This window comes from Cryptomeria japonica, chromosome 1 (genome assembly GCF_030272615.1).
Source record: "Cryptomeria japonica chromosome 1, Sugi_1.0, whole genome shotgun sequence".
Classification (NCBI taxonomy): domain Eukaryota; kingdom Viridiplantae; phylum Streptophyta; class Pinopsida; order Cupressales; family Cupressaceae; genus Cryptomeria; species Cryptomeria japonica.
This window is the reverse complement of record NC_081405.1, coordinates 190354427-190376030: the sequence shown is the minus strand read 5'-3', so window position 1 is coordinate 190376030 and position 21604 is coordinate 190354427. Positions and strand designations below refer to the sequence as shown.

Genomic DNA, 21604 nt, shown 5'->3' with positions numbered 1-21604 from the left:
ATTTAAAATTATAAAGTAATAAAAGAGGGGATGGAGGTCAAACTACCATTTAATAAGATATTACAATGTAACCTATTTTTTTTAAAGAAGATGCAAATATTGCATAAATATGAAACTCCTTAAATCTTTCAACATCATTAGAATTGTCAAAAAGAAGAAAGAAAAAAAATGTAAGAAAATGAAACACTAATTGACATAATACATAATAATAATTTTTTTGATTTCTCAACCTTATAGCTCAATACTATCACCATGAGATATTTTGCACTTTGACTTAGACTCTCATGACCATAAATGAAACACAAACAAAATAAAATCATCTATTTGTAGGTAAATAAATGCAACAGATCGACATAATACATTGAACAAAGCTGACCTTCACTCTAACTATAAAATTTTGTTTTGGAAGAAAAGGCCGAGTCACAAACTATAAACAACTATATAATTCAGCGAGGCAGCACTTTTGCACCTACGATCTTCGATCAGTGGTCCATCCAATCCCATGATTAAAAAAAGAAAAAAATTAGCAAAGCAAACAGTTTAATAGTTGAAATGCTACTTTTATTATAATCATCTTCCTTAAACAATGTCAAGACATTCAGTGGAAGAGAAAAGTAGTCATCTTTGACAGTGTAATCATAAGATCAAGTCAAATCGTACCTCAAACATTTAGACCAGTGATCCATCCAATCCCACGATTTTAAAAAAAAACGAACAGAAACGCAATCAGTTTGAATACTGAAATGCCACCTTAAGGCTCTTATAGGACGAGCCCTCTTTCATTATGGCCATTCTTCCGAGCTGTTGGAACCGGATTGCTGCCTCAGTCAGCTCCTTCCTCTCAACTATTGCCTTCACAGCGCTCGAAATCTCCTCTCTGCTCACAATACCATCCTCCCTCTTCCTCACCTCAATCCCCGCTTTGGCATTCTCCACCACAATGGTAGCATTAATCATCTGGTCTCCAGCTAGAGGCCATGCAAGTATAGGATTCCCACAACACAAACCTTCCACAACAGAATTCCATCCACAGTGACTCACAAAAGCACCAGTGGAAACGTGGGACAAGATCTTCACCTGCGGAACCCAGGAAGAAACAATAATCCCCCGCTCTCCAACACGCTCCTCAAAACCTGGTGGAAGTGGTGGTAACATTGAACCAGCACCATCGACGATGGACGTCCTTAAAACCCACAAAAAGCGCTGCTCACTGCTTTCCAACCCTAATGCCAGCTCGTTGATTTGTGCCGCTGACATGGCCGAGCGGCTGCCGAAGCTCACATAGACAACCGATTTGGCAGGTTGTGCGTCCAACCATTTGAGGCACTGTCTCTCGGCTTCGTCATCCAACGTGGACGAATTATCCGAGGGTAAAAACAGGGGTCCAATGGCATACACAGGCGGCAGGGCATCTCTGCTCCGGAGACTTTGCAGACACTGTTGTTCAAGCTCCTCCACCGTATTTACTAAAATACCCGAGGCCTTTGGGACCTCCAATCCGCTGGCGAGAAAAACCCTGCGGAATATGTGATCTTTAATCTTCAGCGCCTGGGGGATCTGCTCAGCGTGCAGCGCAGGAAAACCCGGGATCTGTAGAACGGCTTTCTCGTCACTGAAACCGAAGCCCTGTGCGTCTGCAAGGGGGGCATGGACCATGAGACCCAGTGTAAATGCAGAAGCCGTGAACAGAACATAATTTGGGATATTGAGCTTGGCGGCGATGGACAAAGTGGGAGTGAGTACGGGATCTGTTATGATGGCCGAAACGGGAGGAGTCTGTTTCAGCAGATCTGAAGTGAGGAGGTTTTCGAAGGCGGGCATGGAAGCTCTCATGGCCTCCCATTGAGCCAAAAATGGGTCTTCGCTGGTTTCGTGCGATTCGATCTGGAGCTTCACGACGTGAATATCAAGGCCGGAGGTAGCCAGGCGGTGCACGTGTGCAGTTTCTGTGGGAGAAACGTTTTGGGTGGCGGTGATGAATGTGACGGTGAAGCCGTGGTGAATTGCTAACGTTCGGGCCAGATGAAGGAAGGGCATGAAATGACCCATTTCGGCCGACGGGAACACCGCCACATGCCGCTTCTCTTTCTCTGCAAGGGCCGCCATTGTCAGAATCCCTACTCCACAGCTCCACCAGAGTCCCAATAAAATATGAGACCAAAGAAACAGTCTGTTTTTGCCTGGAACGTTCTCTTTATAATCTATATATTTTGTTACCTGATAACAATAATTCTTTAATGGTGAAGATCCGGCAAATTGTCTCACGACGGGAAACTGTGATACTTCACCGCGAAACAGGTTTGAGGAACTGGTAAACATCATCCGTTGAGCTCTTTTCGTGAACAGTGTAAGAAATGATCATTTAACTGCTTTGGATTTGATTATGTATTCTTTTTGCCCAGCAAAGACAAAAGTCAAATCTGTGAGCAATCAAAGGCAAATCTTATCTAAGCATTTAATGATTATATATAATATTGCTGCAGTGAATGCAGAGTATCAAATTTAATATAATTTGTAGCTAGCTGTGCTGAGATTCATTGCACTTCAGAAAGCATGTGTCACGCCAGTAAACAAATTTTAACTCTCCATTGAAGACCGAAAATCAATATTTTCAAGTAAAGGATGAAAAAAATTCTGGTTTGAAGGTAGATATAATTTTCGTTTATTGTGAATACATTGAAGTGGTAGAAGTGGTAGTTGTAAGGAGATTGGTTTTGATTTCATCTATTTTTTAAAATTTTTTAGGGTTTGAGATAAAATATTTGTTTTGTTGCGTTTTATTTTATTATTAAACAATTTTATTGCAATGGATTTAGGGCATGTCTTCATGTTGTTCCTTAGCTTATTTTGACCATCTGCTGAACTTTTTAAGGAGCAATTTGTGGAGGCGGATCCATGGATTGTCAAATGACTGATTATTTTTATTCAATCTTCTTAAATCATTTTGTAGATGAAATTATTGATAATATTTTTCAGAAATAAAATTCATAAGCAAAATTCTAGGCAAATAAATAGGAGACCAAAAAAAATATGATAGATTTAATTGTTGATTATTTTTAAAAGATAGGATAAGCATATCCTATATGAAATATGCAATCTACTTATTGAAATCAATGATTCAAAATTGATTAGAAGGGTGTAAGACAATTGAATCATATGTTTACATTTATATTAATATAAATAAATTATTTTATAATAAAAAAATAAAAAGATTTATTTTATTATTAATAATTAGAAAAACAATATGCATAAAAAATCTATCTTTTACTATTTTATATTTTTGATAAGAATATCTTTTAAAATTATCTTCTTTTACTATGATATTGGCATGCATGCACTTTTCATTTTTTTTTTCTTACTTCTATTTCTATTTTTAAAGTGTAATATATTATTAATATTATTATTATAACTTATTTAATATTTACTTAATAAAATATATCTTCAATTAAATTCTCAATTTAAAAAAATCAATTTTTTTCTCTCTTTCATTAAAATAATATTGATATACATCAAGTAATATTTCTTATTTAAATTATAAATATTTCAAATTTATTATTTCCTACAATAATCTTGTTTTATAATAATAATAATATTTTTTAATATAAACAAAGAATATAATATCATTTTAATAAATTTACCAAATTACTATTCATTTAAATATTATGTTTATTTAGATAATAATATTTTAAAATTAAGATCTTATTAACATGTAATATTATAAAATCATATTAAAAAATATTAAATAAAATAAAATAATTTAATATTAAATTTATGTATTAATATTAAAATTTAAAATTTAAATTTAATACTTTATAGGGAGTCATGGTCCCACTATTTTTGGGGTTCGCATCCTAAGGGGTGACCATACGGGTTTTTAAACCCTCTGGCCTCATTAATGAGTTGCAAGCCCATACTTTAAAAAAAAACTATTTAAATTTTCTTTTAAATTATTGTTTATTAATTGAAAATTATTATTATTATTATTTCTTAAAAAAACATGTTTCTTGTATGGCAAAAATTTCAGATATATTGAAGAAATATTCATGCACTTTTATTTATTTTTAATTTTTATCATTAACCCAGAATAAATGTAAACAATTTTCTTCTAATATTTGAAATGTAATGCATTCAACAACCCTCCGCTCGGGGCCTAACTTGATTGGCGAGAGCTTCCAATGGTGAAACACAATGTAGCTTGATTGGCCAGAGCTTCCAAATGGTGAAACACGATGTCACAAGGTCACAAGGTCTACAGCTATACGGATTCCAACAGTCTAAAAAAATAAAATAAAATTAATATAAATATTAATTGACATCTAGATGTTATTTTGTTTAGTATGTACATAAGTTTAAAATATTTTTTAATATTAATTGTTTTTCTTGAAAATTTATATTTGTATTAAAAAATTATTGGATAAACATTACATTAGAAAATATATAATGGTAATTATTATAGATATCTTAAATAAACATATCCAAAAGATGGTAATTGTTTTTCTTGTTTTATAATCTCCACCAACTCAATAAAAATCTGTTGATCTCATTAATGAAAGGTATTTAACTGTGTAGGACATTACATTGCATAGCATATCGTTTTACTTGTACAACATAAAATTATTTATAATTTTAATGTGAGATCCATTTCAAATTGTTTCTAATAAATTTTGATATTCACCTAATAATATAATAACTCATTTTTGGCATCCATTAGTTATTTAGAGTATTTGAGTTACAAATATGATTATAATCTAATGAGCGATCATCATTATTTAATATTTTTAATATAATTTAATTTGAAAAGTTATGAATGAAGAAAAAATAAAGAAAATGATTTTAACTTTGATATTATAAATTCCCATACAATTCATGTTCATCAAATGAATTAAAGAAATATTATGTCTAGTAAATATTGCATAACATCTTATCCAACTATTTATGAATATTAGAATTCATCCTACCCAAAAAGAAGGTTGTAGTAGATCCTTGAGTTTATAACCTATGATTTTAGTTGTTTTGTGCTACCTATAAATTGTGGTATTAATGAATTGCAACGAGATATTATTCAAATAATCCCGTTAACTACCAATATTGTTTTGAATGAAGATGTGATTTCCATGTAGTTTACTTATATGTTTTTCCCTCATTCGTAGAATTGATTAGTAGTGTTTATCATTTCATTTTTAATTTACTCACCACTTGTCAATGAGATTCAGACTGGTTCAATCTCCCACATATTCTGTCAAAATAATGAGCATGCATCTAGTGCGGCCTTATATGATAATATTGATACACTTTGTGTGATTTTATTGGCTTTCTATTTTGAAAATATATTATCATTCTACCACCCTAAAAAAGGTGAATATAAGAAAAATAAAATAGGGTACGCATTTTTTTTGAATGATTGTATGTTTATGATCAACGCATGATTATCATTGCTAGTTTCATCTATTATAGTATTGGCGCCATAACTTTTTTTAACAGTGATATCAAAAATGGTTTATAGAGCTTTTCAAAGGCTACATAATAGTTTGATATTAAGAAAAATCCAAGTCTAATTTATCATGATATTTTAGGTTGGTCTTGATCTTAAGTTTGATTTGTATTAGCACAACTATTAGTAGCATAGTTGAAATTGACTTTGTTCATTACAATAAATTATTATTAAATATTCATGGTCAAATGTTTTATTCATAAAGAACCTTCATTATTTGATTATTTGATTTTGAGGTTGATTGCCAAATACAACAAAATAAAATAAATTTTGAGTAAATAAAATAGTTAGAGAGTAACTTAGATGAAAACAACGATTTAATAAATAAAATAACTCAATATTTCTATTTTAGATAAATGTATTCAAAATATATATTAATTTATTATTCCAATAGATGTTTTATAGACAACTAGACACACAACACTGATATACATTTAAACAAGAGACACATTGCATCAAGTTCCTTCCTATAAGCGTTATAGTAGTTCTTGTTAGGTAGAGTAGTTGATTATTGTAGATATATTAGTAAAAACATAGAGCACTTATGTAGGCTAGCTAACTCCTCTTTTTCGATGCTTTATTTTAGTCATATGGTTTATTAGGTTCAAAATTGTATAAATAAAATAACTCAATATTTCTATTTTTTTTGTATTAATAATAAGGATTTCAAAATATACAGTTAGACGTAATCAAGTCCAGGCCTCATAGAGACAGCAAAAAAAGGGTACGAGGCAGGGCCTCACATCGAGGAGATCAAAAGAGAGTATACAGTATAGACATGTTTACTACAAAAATAGCATCAAAAGGAGACAGACTAAAGCAGGATGCCATCAATGGCATCAACCCAGGTCGTCCATCCCTTATCCCCATCCATCCAAACAACTTTCTTGTTTTCCTGGATCGGCATGGCAAGCACCTCCTTTTTGGTGTTCTTGTTCCGCCTGATTTCTTGGTTCATTTTGTTCAGGGTCTTGTCAAAAGCTTTGATGTCATCAATGTTCTTTCTCCACTCGTAGCCGTGCTTCATCTCATAAACAAAGGAGGTGGTGTGACCGGTCTTCAGGAACCGCCTAAGCTTGTCTTTATCAATCATCATCATGGTATAGACCTGCAAGAGGATTTTAAAATATGTGAGTTTACGGTAAAACTCAATAAGGGACCGGGGTTTGTCCTGATATTTTTCCTCATTCCTGCACTTCCAGAGCTGCCACAAGATGTTAGAAGAGAGAATGTACCAAAAAAGATTAGTATCCTTTTTAATCCCATAAATATGTCCAGTCACAATATTCAAAATGGAGTAATCAAGTGGATAAGATATATCAAACATTTGCCAAATTTTCCTGGCAAAAATACAATCAAAAAAGATATGTCTACAAGTTTCAGGCATCTTACAGAATTTACAGTATTCAGTTTGAGCTTCCAAGTTCCTGACAGGGAGTCTGTTCAGTAACAACAACCATCTAAAGTATTTAATTTTAGGTTCAATGGGCCCCTTCCAAAGGTGGTTAAGGAGTTTCTTCCAGGAACAGCTATCAAGGGAGGTATACCAAAGAGCATTAATATGTTCAATGATGGAGCTGTTATGATTGATAACATTGTAAATATTTTTTGCCTTAATCTTGCTGAAGATGTTACCATCAGGCCATTTGCACTGAAGGAACCTATTGGAATCCACATAGCAGGTCATGGGGAGATCTTTAGTGGCTTTAACAATCATATTATATGTTTTCTTTTGCGAGTCAGGAATGTTAAATTTAGTTTTGAGATCATTCCAAGGCATCAGCTGGTTATGTTCAAATAGGTCAATCAATTGGGATATCCCTTTATTGTTCCAGTACCTGGCAGAGCAGCCTTGTGAGAGGGCTAAGGGCTTTCCCGAGAGCTGTAAGTTCCACCAAATAGATCTTTCGCCGTATAGAGTTTGACTATCATGGTAGTCCTTATTGTTTACAAACTTTCTAACCTGTTCCCAAGCCCTCCAAATGGAGCAGAAAACTGCAGATCCATGGACCTTAATAGGAAAGCTACCCATGATCAGATCAGCAAGGGGCAGGCCCTTCCAGGATTTGGCATGCTTAGGGAAACCCATTTCTATGTTGTTTCTAATAAGGATTTTCCATGGGGAGTCACCCTCCATAGAGTGGAAGATCCATTTAGCGGCAAGAGCAACTCCTTGAGTTCTGAGATCCTTCAAGCCCAATCCCCCAAGGAGGCTGTCTGTATGACACCATTGCCACTTAACAGCATGCATTTTCCTAGTTCCTCTGCCATCAGACCAAAGGAATTGTCTAATGGCCTTCTGGATCTCAAATATCTGATAGTTATTGAACAACCAGGCCGAAGAGAAGTATATGTTATAGGATGAGAGAATTTTCTGGCAAACTTGAACCCTGCCAGCAAGAGAAAGGGAACGGTTATGCCACTTATTAAGCTTGGAGTTAATTTTGTCTTTGATCCAAAGCCACATAGCCTTAAGAGAGGGGTCCACAGAAAAGGGAATTCCAAGGTATCTAACCTCCAGGTGAGGACCTCCCCATTGATATTGAAATCTATTACTCCAGTCAGGAGGAACTTCATGCCATCCAAGACAGGTAGATTTGGAGTAGGAGATCTTTGCTCCGGATATAATGCAGAATGTCTTAAGTTTGTTTTGAAGCGCTTCAAAGTTGCTGTCACAGGCTTCAAAGAAAATAGTAGTGTCATCGGCAAACTGACTGGTGATGAGCTCTTCATTGTTAGGGAGCCGGATACCTCTAACAGCAGGGGACATAGAGTGATCTTTAAGAATATAGTGGAGAGCTTATGAGGAAATCACAAAAAGGGCAGGGGCCAGGGGGCAGCCCTGTCTGATAGATCTACCCAGAGGGAAGGCCTCGGATAAGGATCCATTGATATCAATCTAGGCAAAAACATCTTTCATCATCATTTTAACAAATTCACAAAATCTGCTAGGAAAACCAAAAGCTTCAAGAGTCATGGTGATGAAATTCCATTCTACTCGATCATAAGCTTTCTTGAAGTCTAAAAGTAGCATGGCAGAGTTTTGCTGGGACTGCTTAGCCCAATGCATAGCTTCCCAGCTAGCTATCACATTTTCTAAAATATACCTTCCCTTAATGAACCCAGTCTGTGTTGAGCCAATAATCTTGGGGAGGATGTTCTGAAGCTGTAGAGTAAGGATTTTTGCTAAAATTTTATAGGAGACATTAAGCAGAGTAATCGGCCTCCAGTTTTTAATAAGAGCTTTATCTCCATCTTTGGGGATGAGTTTGATGATGCCCCTATTGATATTCATACCTAAAGAACCTCTAACTAATGCCGCCGAGTATACATTAAGAAGATCATGACAGATCCAACTAATGTTGGCTTTATAGAATTCAGCAGGCAGGCCATCGGGGCCGGGGGCCTTGTCGTTCTGCAGTGAAAGGATTGCTTTCTCGATTTCCCCCACTGTGATCTCAGCAGAGAGGAGAGCAGCATCTTGTTCGGTGATCTTTTTGGGAATAAGGGAGAAGCATTGGTTCCTGATGTTATTTGCTTCCTCAGAATCTTCGGATGTAAAGAGATCCTGGTAGTATTTTGCAAAGGCATCTTTTATCATATCAGGGTTGGTAATGTCCTGATTATTGATGATAATTCTGTCAATAGCTTCATTAGTCTGTTTATGCTTCAAAAGATTGAAGAAGAATCTTGATCCCCTGTCTCCGAATTGTAACCAATTGGCTCGAGATCTAATTTTTGCACCTCGAGTTTTGGCCTGGAGATGTTTACTAAGAGTATCCTTAGCATAGATGAGCTGGGCAGTAAGGTTGAAGTCAGAGGGGTTGGCTTGAATGCGGGATTCAGCAATCTGAAGGTTAGCAGAGAGGGTATTTTCAATGCGTCTATAGTCTTTGGCTCTTTTTTGGCCAATCGTTTTAAGAAAGTTCTGCCAAGAGCTAACATTAAGGTCCCATTTTTCAATATCATTAAGATGAGGATAATGATTTTTATTGATCAAGTTGATAATATTAACAGCGGCTAAGATATCTTCATCTTTCAGAAGACTGGTATTCAGTATGAATTTAGCATCAGCAGACCGACGAGGAGTCACGGATCTATTGATAATAAAGCTGGTTTTTATGGGGTGATGATCAGAAAGCGTGGTCGATGTGACTAAAACAGAGTTCCCCCATTTATCTGGTAGGATAGAGAAAAAATTCTTATTAGCATAAAACCTATCCAACCTTGAATATATTCTGTTGTCCCCTTGCTGAAAATTGCACCATGTGTGCCATATTCCAAGTGAAAGATCTTTATTTCTAGCAAGAGGATCAAAGAATAGTTTATTTCTTTTCATTCTATCCCAGTGAAGCTTTTCTCTATCCTTCTAGGTAAAGGGGAGGCCCCCCTCCTTATCTATTTGAGATTCAACCATATTAAAGTCACCCCCCACAATCCAGGGCAGGTCAGGAAGATCATTAATCCAGTCCCAAAGAGATATTCTTTCATTCCAATCATTGGAAGCATAAACAGAGCATATGCCAAAATAATTGTTGTTATGGTTAATGGTAACCCAGACAGCTCGATTACATGGGGATATCCCATGATTAGTAATATAGTTACTCCATTTAGGGCTAACAAGAAGAGCAACTCCTCCTCTACCCCTAGAATGAAGGGTGTGATACTTAACTGCATCCTTCCATAGAAAAACCAAATTATTATGGAGGGTGAAATCAACCGCTTTGATCTCTTGGAGCATCAAGAATTCCAGGTTAGGATGAGAGTCAAGGTATTTTTTTATGACATATTTCCTATCCGGGGACTCAAGGCCCCTTATATTCCAGGATATACAGTTCATTGAGAACCAGTGGCCAGGGGAAGAGACTGCATATCCACTCCCTGGATGGGAGTCGCATTATTCGGGGAGGGATCCTCTTTCTTTTTGTTTCCAGAGTTTTTATTTTTTGATCCCGTAGGTCTTCCCCGTCTTTTCGAAATGGGGAATTCTTCCATACCTTCATTCTCATAATCCGACTCAAGCATCATCAGTTTGTCTTCCTCCATGGGCTGCTTGATGTTACAAGAGACCATAGTGGGATTACAAGCGGGAATAACTTCAATGATACAGTTATCATCGATTTCCTTAAGAGTTTTATGTGAGGTTAGGGCTTTAGGAGTAATACAAGTTTTGTCAGTAAGATCACAATTTAGTGGGAAATCTGAGATGGGGCTGTTCGAGATGGGAGGGGCTTGCGGATTCAATACATCCTTCTTTCTGTTTGTTTTCCTACGCCTTTTCTTGGTAGTAGTTAAGAAACCATCCGAGATACCCGCAGAGGCATCAGGGCATTGTGTGGGCAGAGGGGAAACGGTATTGGTGATCTGAGGAGGGGCAGAGACTGAAGACAGAGGAGTGCAATGAGGGTTGAGGCGAGCATTTTGGGTAGATGGCTGGACAGGTTGAGAGGCGGAAGTATTGTTACTGGGAGGGATTTGGGGAGGGTTATCTCTAATGGTTTTATCAGAAGGAGTATCCAGTTTCCTTTGGATAATTGGACAGTCTCTTCATCTGTGTCCTTCTCTACGGCACAAAAAATAGGCATTTAATCCGCCTAGGATTTCGATAGGACATGTAATCTTTTCTTCAGCAATGTCAATATTTAGGGTTTCCGAGATATCTGTTCCAGGCTTGAGTGCTATGAGGATGCGAGCATCTAAATGGGGTACCAATCTAACTGTATCATCCATTCGGATGACCCTACCCAAGGGTTCCAATAATTGTGGTAGAAAACGCCATAGGTAGGGAGGGACATGTTTAACCAGAATCCACCTAGGGGCAGAGAGAGCTATAACTTCATCGTGTATGGCTTCTGGTGACCATGCCAGAGCGCGGAATGAAGTGGAGCCAACATTCCAGTATTATTTTTTAACAACTTCGGCCTGTGCTTCCTGCGAGACAAAGAAAATAACATATAGGCCCCTCTATATTTGTCTGCAAAAAGATATGTGGAAACCTAGTTTCAAACTCCAATAATTGTGAAACCAGTCGTCAAGAAACTTGCGTGGAGGGCACTTATCCAGTTCGACAACAGAGAAAAAAATAGCATAATTCCTAAGTCTATTTTTTTCATTCAATATTTCAACCAGCATTTCAAGATTTGGCAAAACAGAGAAAGGGTTATCAGCAACCCCAGGGCCCTTACCGGCGTTGGAGGCTCCATCGGAGGCGGGGCAGAGGAACCTAGCACTAACATCCACCGCAAAGCCTGCGTTCGAAACCGCTTCCGAAAATGTTTTGGGTCTGGTAGGTATAGCAGTGACTGGTTTGGGTGGGATGGGCAAGGTGGTATTATTGCCATCAGACGGGCATTCAGGTCCGCTCGCATGCGAGGAGGGTACGAGATCGGGAGGGAGGCCGAAGCCAGGACTTACATTTAAATCCATGCTATCTAATGCTTTTAATGGAGAGAACACACCTGGATGTCTGTCATTGCCGGGAGTCACCGGCGATCCTCCACCATCGCTCGCCACCGTGGACGGAAAGAGCAGGATCCCTTCGAATATTCGGAGATTTCAAACTTGCAGCTTCGTCAGCGAAAAAGCAGACCCGCATAATCATTCGTAACTTCTCATGTTCAAAATGTACTCAAAATATATATTAATTTAATATTCCAATAGATGTTTTATAGTGGAAAACTAGACACATGAGACTGGCATACATTTAAACAAGAGACACATTGCACCAAGTTCCTTCCTATAAGTATTATAGTAGTTCTTGTTAGGTAGAGTAGTTGATTATTGTAGACATATTAGTGAAAACATAGAGCACTTATGTACATCGTTAGTTGTCTAGCTATCTACTCTTTTTTGATGCTCTATATTAGTCATATGGTTTAAATAACTCAATATTTCTATTTTAGATAAATGTATTCAAAATATATATTAATTTATTATTCCAATAGATGTTTAATAGTGGACAACTAGACACATGACACTGACATACATTTAAACAAGAGACACATTGCACCAAGTTCCTTCCTATAAGCATTATAGTAGTTCTTGTTAGGTAGAGTAGTTGATTATTGTAGATATATTAGTGAAAAAATAGAGCACTTATGTACATCATTAGTCATCTAGCTAATTGCTCTTTTTCAATGCTCTATATTAGTCATATGGTTTATTAGGTTCAAAATTGCATGCAAGTACTCACGTTAAAATTTAGAAAATAGATGGCCATGAATATTTGTAGCATCTTGCACCCTTCTTTACAATTCTCAACCATGTATTTCAATAAATAGCTTGTTGATTCGATATATGAAACGTATTCAACATAAAAATATTTATTAAAATAAATTTAGTATAATTAGTAAAAAGTTATTATTAATTCAAGTTATTATACATAGATTCAAAATAATTATATTTAAAAAATTTAATACAATAATAATGCGTTGTATATTATACAAATAATGGATACATAGAATATAACAAAGTATTCAAAAGCAATCAAAACATTAAATATGATCATTTGTTAAAAAAAATGATAATTGTTGCATAGTCAATACATAGAGTAGGTAGGTATTTTATAGATTACATAGTATTTAAGATTTTTTTTAAATTGCATATCTAATTGGAGATATCTGAATGAGATCACAAATGTCATTTAAGGAGACAACATAATGTTAAAGTCAATTAGATATGGAATTTTAAAAAAAAATTTAAACACTATTTAATCTATAAAATACCTACCTACTCTATGTATTGCCTATGCAACAATTATCATTTTTTTTAACAATTGATCATATTTGATGTTTTGATTGTTTTTTAATACTTTGTTATTTTTTATGTATTTATTATTTGAATAATATACAATACATTATTATTGTATAAAAATAAATAGATATAATTAATTTTGCATGAATATTGCCAACATGAACCAATAGAGGGAAAGATGAATGACATTTTTTAAATTGTTAAATGAAAATTTAATTTTATACAATGATTGGTTGAACTAATTAAAAAGTTGGATACAATGAATGCATTAATATGTTGCTAAAAAAAATTGTTGATTTTAGAGATCACAAAAATAATTTTGTACAATTGAATGGTGGCCTTTATATAGATAACTAGTTTGATGTGGATCTAGATAAGGCATGTGGATCTAGATTAATGATCACTACTTAGCATGGAGATCAATTAAGTTGCACATGGATGTATCTTATAAGGTATGGCTAATTTGACTTTGGAAACCATTAATGATTTTAAATCTTCAAACAATAATGTAATTAAACAATAATGTAATTAAATTAAGAGTTGTTGAATATTACCAGAAGATCAAGGCCTTCCAACTTTCTTGTAAGCCTCCTATCATCGAATCTGATAAAATGTTGAAATGGAAGTTCAAAACAATAAATCTTTTTTTTAATTGAAAATAGATTATTTAGTCAAGTCTTTCCAATTTGCACAAATGAATCATTGATAAAGCTGATCTTCAAATTTATCCTTACACATGTGACTATTTTATTGTTTATTTTATTATGATTTTAACAATGTTCTACATCATAAAATAAATAATTTGTTATAATTATCTGAAAAAATTTCTTTCACACCTAACTTTCAACCCCACCTCAAAACCTAATCTTGACCCTCCAATTTAATTTTGAATCTTTTTTCAAACAATTGTCAACTGACAATATTTTGGGTGCTTTCTGATTGAAGAAGAATCCATTTTTAATTCCCTATGAACAATTCTCTTCACACCAGTTTCACTCATATTTTGGTTGATCTACATATCTCCAAAACCCTTATAGTAGTAGATATTGCACTAAAAATTGTCAACAAAAACAACAATTCAAAAGGAAAACATCGCATCCATTTTAACATGAATTTACACAGTATTGCATTGACTCGAGAAGCCAGTAGGTGTTTGTTGGGACTTCGTGGGGGCAGACGATTAAGTAAGAACCTCAACCGGCCGTTTACAATTTAAAACCAATTTAAATCGTATGCCTTTGACTGGTAGTTAGTTATCTTAATCTCTTATATTCGTTCGTACTGCAGAGAAACAGACAACTAATGATTCTAACAATGGCGGACCCTGTACAGAAAGAGAAGCGGCACGTGGCCATGTTCCCGTCGGCCGGAATGGGCCATTTCATGCCTTTCCTTCATCTAGCACGAACTTTAGCAATTCGCCACGGCTTCGCCGTCACATTCATCACGGCCGCACAAAACGTTTCTCCGACTGAAACTGCACACGTGCAACGCCTGGCTGCCTCCGGCCTTGACATTCATATCGTGAAGCTCCAGATCAACAAATCCCAGGAAGCCGAAGGAGACCCATTTTTCGCTCAATGGGAGGCCACGAAAGCATCAATGCCCGCCTTCGAAAATCTCCTCACTTCAGATCTGCTGAAACAGACTCCTCCCGTTTCGGCCATCATAACGGATCCCGTACTCACTCCCACATTGTCCATCGCCGCCAAGTTCAATATCCCAACTTATGTTCTGTACCCATCTTCTGCATTTAACCTGGGTTTCATGCTCCACGCCCCCATTGCAGACGCGCAGGGATTCGATTTCAGTGACGAGAAAGCCGTTTTACAGATCCCTGGTTTTCCTGCTCTGGGCGCGACGCAGATCCCACAGGCGTTCAAGGTTAAAGATCACATATTCCGCAGGATTTTTCTCGCCAGCGGATCGGAGGTCCCAAAGGCCTCGGGTATTTTCGTAAATACGTTCGAAGAGCTTGAACAACAGTGTCTCCAAAGTCTCCGGAGCAGACATGACCTGCCGCCTGTATATGCCATTGGGCCCCTTTTTTTGCCCTCGGAAGATTCCTCCACTTGGGATGACGAAGCTGAGAGACGGTGTTTGAAATGGTTGGACGCGCAACCTGCTAAGTCGGTCGTCTATGTGAGCTTCGGCAGCCGCTCGGCCATGTCGGCGGCGCAAATTAGAGAGCTGGCGTTAGGGTTGGAAATGAGTGAGCAGCGCTTTTTGTGGGTTTTACGGACATCTGTCGTGGATGGTGCAGGCTCAGTGGAGGCACCAGTTCCGGGAGGGTTTGAGGAGCGTGTTGGAGAGCGGGGGATGATCGTTTCTTGTTGGGTTCCGCAGGTGAAAATCTTGTCCCATGTTTCCACTGCTGCTTTTGTGAGTCACTGTGGGTGGAATTCTGTTGTTGAAGGTTTGTGTTGTGGGGTTCCTATACTTGCATGGCCTCTTTTTGGAGACCAGATGATGAATGCGAGCATTGTTGTGGAGAATGCCAAGGCGGGGAGTGAGGTGAGGAAGGGGGAAGATGGTATTGTGAGCAGAGAGGAGGTTGCGAGTGGTGTGAAGGCAATTGTTCAAAGGGAGGATCTGACAAGGGCTGCAATCGGCCTTCAACAGCGCGGAAGAATTGCCATAATAGAAGGGGGCTTGTCTGATAAGAGCCTTAAGGCAGCATTTCAACTTTCGAAGTGAAAGGATTTCTTTTTTCATCCTCGGATCAGATGGATAGTTGATCCAAACCAATTATCTACTGGTTAACTTGATCTTATGATTGCACTGTCAAAGACGACTATTTTTCTCTTCCTGACATTGTTTAATGAAGATAATTATAATAAAATAAATGCAGATCTATGATTATTAGTTACTGTCATTCCATGATACTAAGCAGCAATGCAATCTTTAAACTGAAATGCTCCTGGAAAAATGATGTTATATTTCCATTTATTTTAATTTTGTATGTTTAATATTGGTGTTTCTTGGTATCACATCCATTTTCTTTGTTTGAGCAAACCCTCCTCTCTTCCCCCCTTTTTCCTTCTCTTTTGAGTCAATTTGAATCTGCAAATAATAAGATTTTTTTGGTTTTTTATTTTATTTTTGCTTGTTTAATAAAATTTTGGCGTTTCTTGGTGTCACATTCCTTTTTTTAGTTTCGCGTGCAAGCCCTCCTCTCACCTCCTTCTTTTTCATTTCTTTTTATCCAGTTTGAGTTTGTAACTAATCATTTTTCTTCTCTTTAAACTATCTAACATCTTGATGATGGATCACGAAGTGTGATCCAAAACGTTGATGAAAAAAACTCAAACACAATCAAATTCAGAAAAAGAAAATTAACAGCACAATGGATTGTCGAAATCTAATGTCATCAATTGCTACTAAAAAGTTTCAAATTACAATAACTGTTGAATGATATACTTCAAATTTTATTGAACACTAATTTGATTACATTTTTTTATATTCATCTATTAGATTTAAAGAAATCACTTCTAAAAGATTGACTATAACGAACAAGCATTTTATACCTTTCATAATATTAAAGGACAATATACATAATCATGTATGGGTCTAGAACATAAATAACTAGATATTATAGATGACAATATGATCCATATTTATGATTTTAGTTATGATTGGAATCCTTCAACAACAATATCAAGGCACAAGATACTAATGTTATGGATGATATACATGAGGATGATGGTGCTTTGGATAAATATCATATTGAATTATCTCAATATGTATCACATTCACATACTTATTGGAAACAATTGAAATCAATGCTACATCTACTCCTCCTACTACATTGTTCCCACTTTATGAGAATAAAATAAAACAAGACTACTATTGTGGTCCATTATAGATACTCCATAATCTTAAAGGGTCATCACATAATCAATTTCTTATCAATTTTTTTGTGTCAATATAACATGTGTATAGGATATATTTTATTTGATGGTTATACTCAATACAATAGTATACAAATAAAAGTAACTATTAAAGTAATACAAAAGCCAAAATTAAATACAAAGAAGAACACATGGGTACCAAAGAAAAGTGTTTTGGGTGTATATAATGAAAAATATTCTTCCACAACCACCATCAAAGAAGCAACAAGTTTGAGTTAAGGAACAAATGCCTAATGTGCCAACAATGGTCAATATGCTTGTAAAAGTACAAAGGATTATGAAGAAGAAACAGATGCCATAGAACAAGTAACTCATGAGGAACATAATGCAAGAATCAATGAGGAAAACTATGATGACACATTTTTCGATGATGATGATCTTTTGTAGAATGATGATGGCCCTCCTAGATTTATTCAATAATTCATGATAAATCTGTATAATGTATATTTGCATGTCAATATTTGTAGTTCACACTTTGTCTTTTGTTTTTTATTAGGATAAAACAAGTTTTGAGGGGACCTGAAACCCTTTACAATGGGTTTGAAAAGGACTTGAAACCTTTTGGAATTAGCAAGAATCTAGAACCCCTACACAGAATGCTAGAATAAAATAGGAATAAGATGTAGAATAGTCAGCCACCAACTTGACAACAACAACTATGTATCAACTATTAGGTTGTAACATCCACAAGTCAACTAAACTAAAAAATAGGATATATCCAAGCTCCCTTAACCTTTACAAGTGGGTTTTAAAAAGGCTCCCAAAACCTTCATATCAATAAGCAAGAAGATATACCATAAAAAACTTGCTACAAAGTTGGATTTTAGCAGGGCTCCCAAAACCTTCAACTAGTGTTGAAACACAATTTTATTAGACACCATACAACACTAAATCTCTTCTACCCAAATACTCTTCACCTCAATAGGCGAGGCATCCACCTCAATAGGATAGGTAAAAGAGGAAACAATAGGTTTTAACAAGGCTCCCATAACCTTAACCTTGAGAGTGAAAATCATATAGCTCACCTTACCCTTCAAGATCTTGACCCCAATAGGAGAGAAAGGAAGGAAGTCAAAAGAGGGCACCAACACCTCCTTTGTAGCCAAGAAACATGGCGATAATAGCCCCCCCACAACACCTCTTGTCATCTCTAGCCACAACCATCTCCACCTCAATAGAAGATAGGTCCACCTCCATAGGAAAGACCCAAGAAAACCAAGGAAGATGAAACTAAAGCACCAAAGCCAAAGCCACAAACACAAAAAGGGGAAGGACAACCGAAACCACGATAAAGGTTGACCAGAAAATCGAAAGATGTGAGAAATGTAAAGCATAACCCATCAACGTAGAAATCTCAAACCAAAGAGCTTTCAAAAACACCCACAACAAAAAAAATTCTCCCACACAAGCATAAATCTTAGAAAGACACAAAGAGAGACAAAGAACAGAAAAGCCACTATAGAACCACCTCAATGATAGGGACTTGATCCAACAAAAAAAAAAGAAGCTTCTAAAGATCCATGCGTGAAAAATCCCAAGCCCCAGCCGCAAGAGGGTAGTACCCACAAGACACTGCACAAGGATGAACCACAAAGCGCTCAACCCCCATTATAGCTTAAAAAGAACCCAAAAAGAGTTCAAACATCAAGCAAAATGCTCCACCAATAAAAAATGAGGCAAAAACAACATCACCCTAGGAACCCAAATGACCCTCAAAAGAAACACAAATCAAATACCAACCAAGCAAGTGGGGGGCAATGCTGGCACTGAACACCAACAAGGAAGGCAAACAAAAGGATTGAACAACCAAAAATACCCCCCAACTTGGGCGATCTCCATCAATCCCAACGTCTTCCTCTCCATCCTCGAACTACTCAACCCCACCTTCTCCACAAGACTTTGCTATGCCTGATCTCCTGCTCTATGGGATCAAAACCCTGCATTCCCATTTCCGCACCTGTCCACTCCCACCTCCTCTCCCGCCCATCACAAAGGATTGTTCCATACACTATGTCTTTTGTTTATTGCTTTGCACTTTGCTTTTTTTTATGCACCTTCTATATCATTTTCATGTTTCCTTTATCTCACTTGGGGTATTTTTCCTTCTTTTTATTTAACATTTTTGGTTCTATGAATGTTTACATCTGCCCATGCATATTGCTCTTAAAGGGGGGACATACTATATTTCTATCACTCTTATGTTGAGATTGAAAATAATCACTTGTGCCTATATAGAGATTCATAACCATTCACAAATAAATCTTGATCACGTTATATGTTCATGCATAAAGTACCCTACAAAATTACTATCATTACATTAGGTGGAGTATTACAATTTTACTTTCTATAGAGGCAACATTTTTAACCTTGTTCTTTTCCCCTCTCATTTTCATAGATAGAAAAATGAATTTACAATTGTTTCTATGTTTAATTGTGTGGGAGAAGCTACTCATTCCAATTTTCTTTTCTATTTTATAGATTCTTATAGAATGTGCATGTCAAGGAAGGACACACAAGGAGATCAATATGGGTTCATTACATTACATGGAACCCATATCCTTTTATTTATGAAATTATTATCATCTTTTACAACATTGAAATAGGAACTTTGTGAATCTATTTTAATCCCAATGCTCTATTCTCTTCTTTAAAGCTTGGATTTTAATCAATGATCCAAAATATTCTTGAAACACATTGCCTACAACTTGAGGTGATAACTATCATTCTATTTTTTTAGGGAGACATCTATTGAATTAATGAGCTATTAGCTACGAGAAGAACTAATGTGGAAATTGTATGCATATGTTGAGTTTGCATGTAATGAAGTGAGCATGAAGTATGAAATATAACAACCATTCTCTCAACTGGATAGACACCGCCACATTTCAACAACATTATTAAAATATGTCTATACACATCATAGCATGTGCTCACTTCATTACATACAAACTCGACATATGTATACAATTCTTACATTAATTTCTCTTGTAATTAATAGCTCATTAATTCAACTAAATGACTTCCTAAAAAATAGAATGATAGGTATCACCTTGAATTGAAGATGATGGGCGGTGTCTATCCAACGGACAGAATGACTTTTAAATGACTATTATATTTCATACTTCAGCAGCCTTTTCATTGAAATATTACGAACCAAAAATGATGAATTTGACAGCACTGTACAGTCAATTAATTCCCACATTTCTCTCGAACAGTGTTTTCCACTGATTTTGGTATTAATTCCCGCTTTTCTTTTACATGCACTCAATTAATCACCTCTTTTTCATTTACTATAATCAAACAAATAATGCTCATCATCGTCATTCCATTTTCTTATACTTTGTCAAATTTAAATCTTCCCTCCAGAGGTGTGAGAAAAGATGCCATCCTTTTTTGTTAGCCGAAAGTGATTCTCTCGATGAGAATTTTTTTAAATCGAACGAAGCGAAAGCATTTCAAACTCAAATTTTTAAAGTAACAAAAGATTCAATGGGTTTCTCTATTATGACATTTCTTTCAAAATTTATATTCATTAGTTTTTTATTTATTTACCTTTAGAGTAACATCTTCTTACATTCAAATATAGTGGAGGTTTTTAAATAATTAAAATATGATTTAATATATTATTTCATTATTTAGGGGAATAGAATAAATTATTTTGTAATATGAGAAGAGGTCTAAGGATGTGAAGTATGTGTAGAAGAGAGGAGAAATATTTATAAATGATATTGTAAATCATTTAAGAGAATTTTATATAGGTCAATTGGAGAAAATGTCATTCATTCTGATCATCTTTTTTCTTACACCACATAGTCTTGTATTGTGCCAAGGGGGCACTTTCTTAAATACCAACTTTAATATTGAAAAAAAAAAATGTTAGGAAGAGAAACCCTCCCACTATCCATTTTGTTAAATATTCCACTATATCTAAATCCCTTTGTTGCTACCCAATATGATGTGATTTTACCAATGAAGGAATATAATTATTATAGCAACCCAATAATGGAACATCTAAGCATTTGACAATCTACATAAAAGAAGCATAAGAAAAACTAACCAATTAACATATAAAATAAAAGAATATGATAAAATTTAGGAATTATTAAAGAAAGGGATTGGAAAATATAGTGTTTTAACTAGAACATCAAAGTTGTGCTCTACAAATTGAATAATTAACCAAAAATCTATACTTTGAATTAAATATGTCTAACATCAAGGTCATAAATAATGAAAGTTTGATGATATACTAATTAATCTCAATATCAAAACTCAAACCACTAAATTAGTGAAAATGCTATTTAGAAAAAGTAGTAAATGTAAATGTACATTTACTAAAGGAGAAAATGATAAGAAATTTAGAATTTCAAGAAAAAAATATTGTCAAAAAGAATGATATAAGGGATATGTGCAAGATGTTATTCATGAATGCAATTGAATCAATTCAAGAAAG

The 21604-nt window shown here is 35.5% G+C and overlaps 3 protein-coding genes across 3 annotated transcripts; 1 reads left to right on the top strand and 2 right to left on the bottom strand.

Moving 5' to 3' along the window:
* Positions 1–401: 401 nt before the first annotated feature.
* Positions 402–2285, bottom strand: LOC131070104 (UDP-glycosyltransferase CGT). Its single transcript, XM_058005628.2, has one exon. It carries the CDS (start codon positions 2104–2106, stop codon positions 727–729), a length of 1380 nt encoding a protein of 459 aa, XP_057861611.2. The 5' UTR covers positions 2107–2285; the 3' UTR covers positions 402–726.
* Positions 2286–6305: 4020 nt separating this feature from the next.
* LOC131070153 (uncharacterized) lies at positions 6306–8261 on the bottom strand. Its single transcript, XM_058005696.2, has one exon. It carries the CDS (start codon positions 8259–8261, stop codon positions 6306–6308), a length of 1956 nt encoding a protein of 651 aa, XP_057861679.2.
* Positions 8262–14298: 6037 nt separating this feature from the next.
* On the top strand, positions 14299–16126 carry LOC131070123 (UDP-glycosyltransferase CGT-like). Its single transcript, XM_058005644.2, has 2 exons — positions 14299–14427; positions 14531–16126. The coding sequence occupies exon 2, from the start codon at positions 14546–14548 to the stop codon at positions 15938–15940; it is 1395 nt and encodes a 464-aa protein (XP_057861627.2). The 5' UTR covers positions 14299–14427; positions 14531–14545; the 3' UTR covers positions 15941–16126.
* The last annotated feature ends 5478 nt before the right edge of the window (positions 16127–21604 follow it).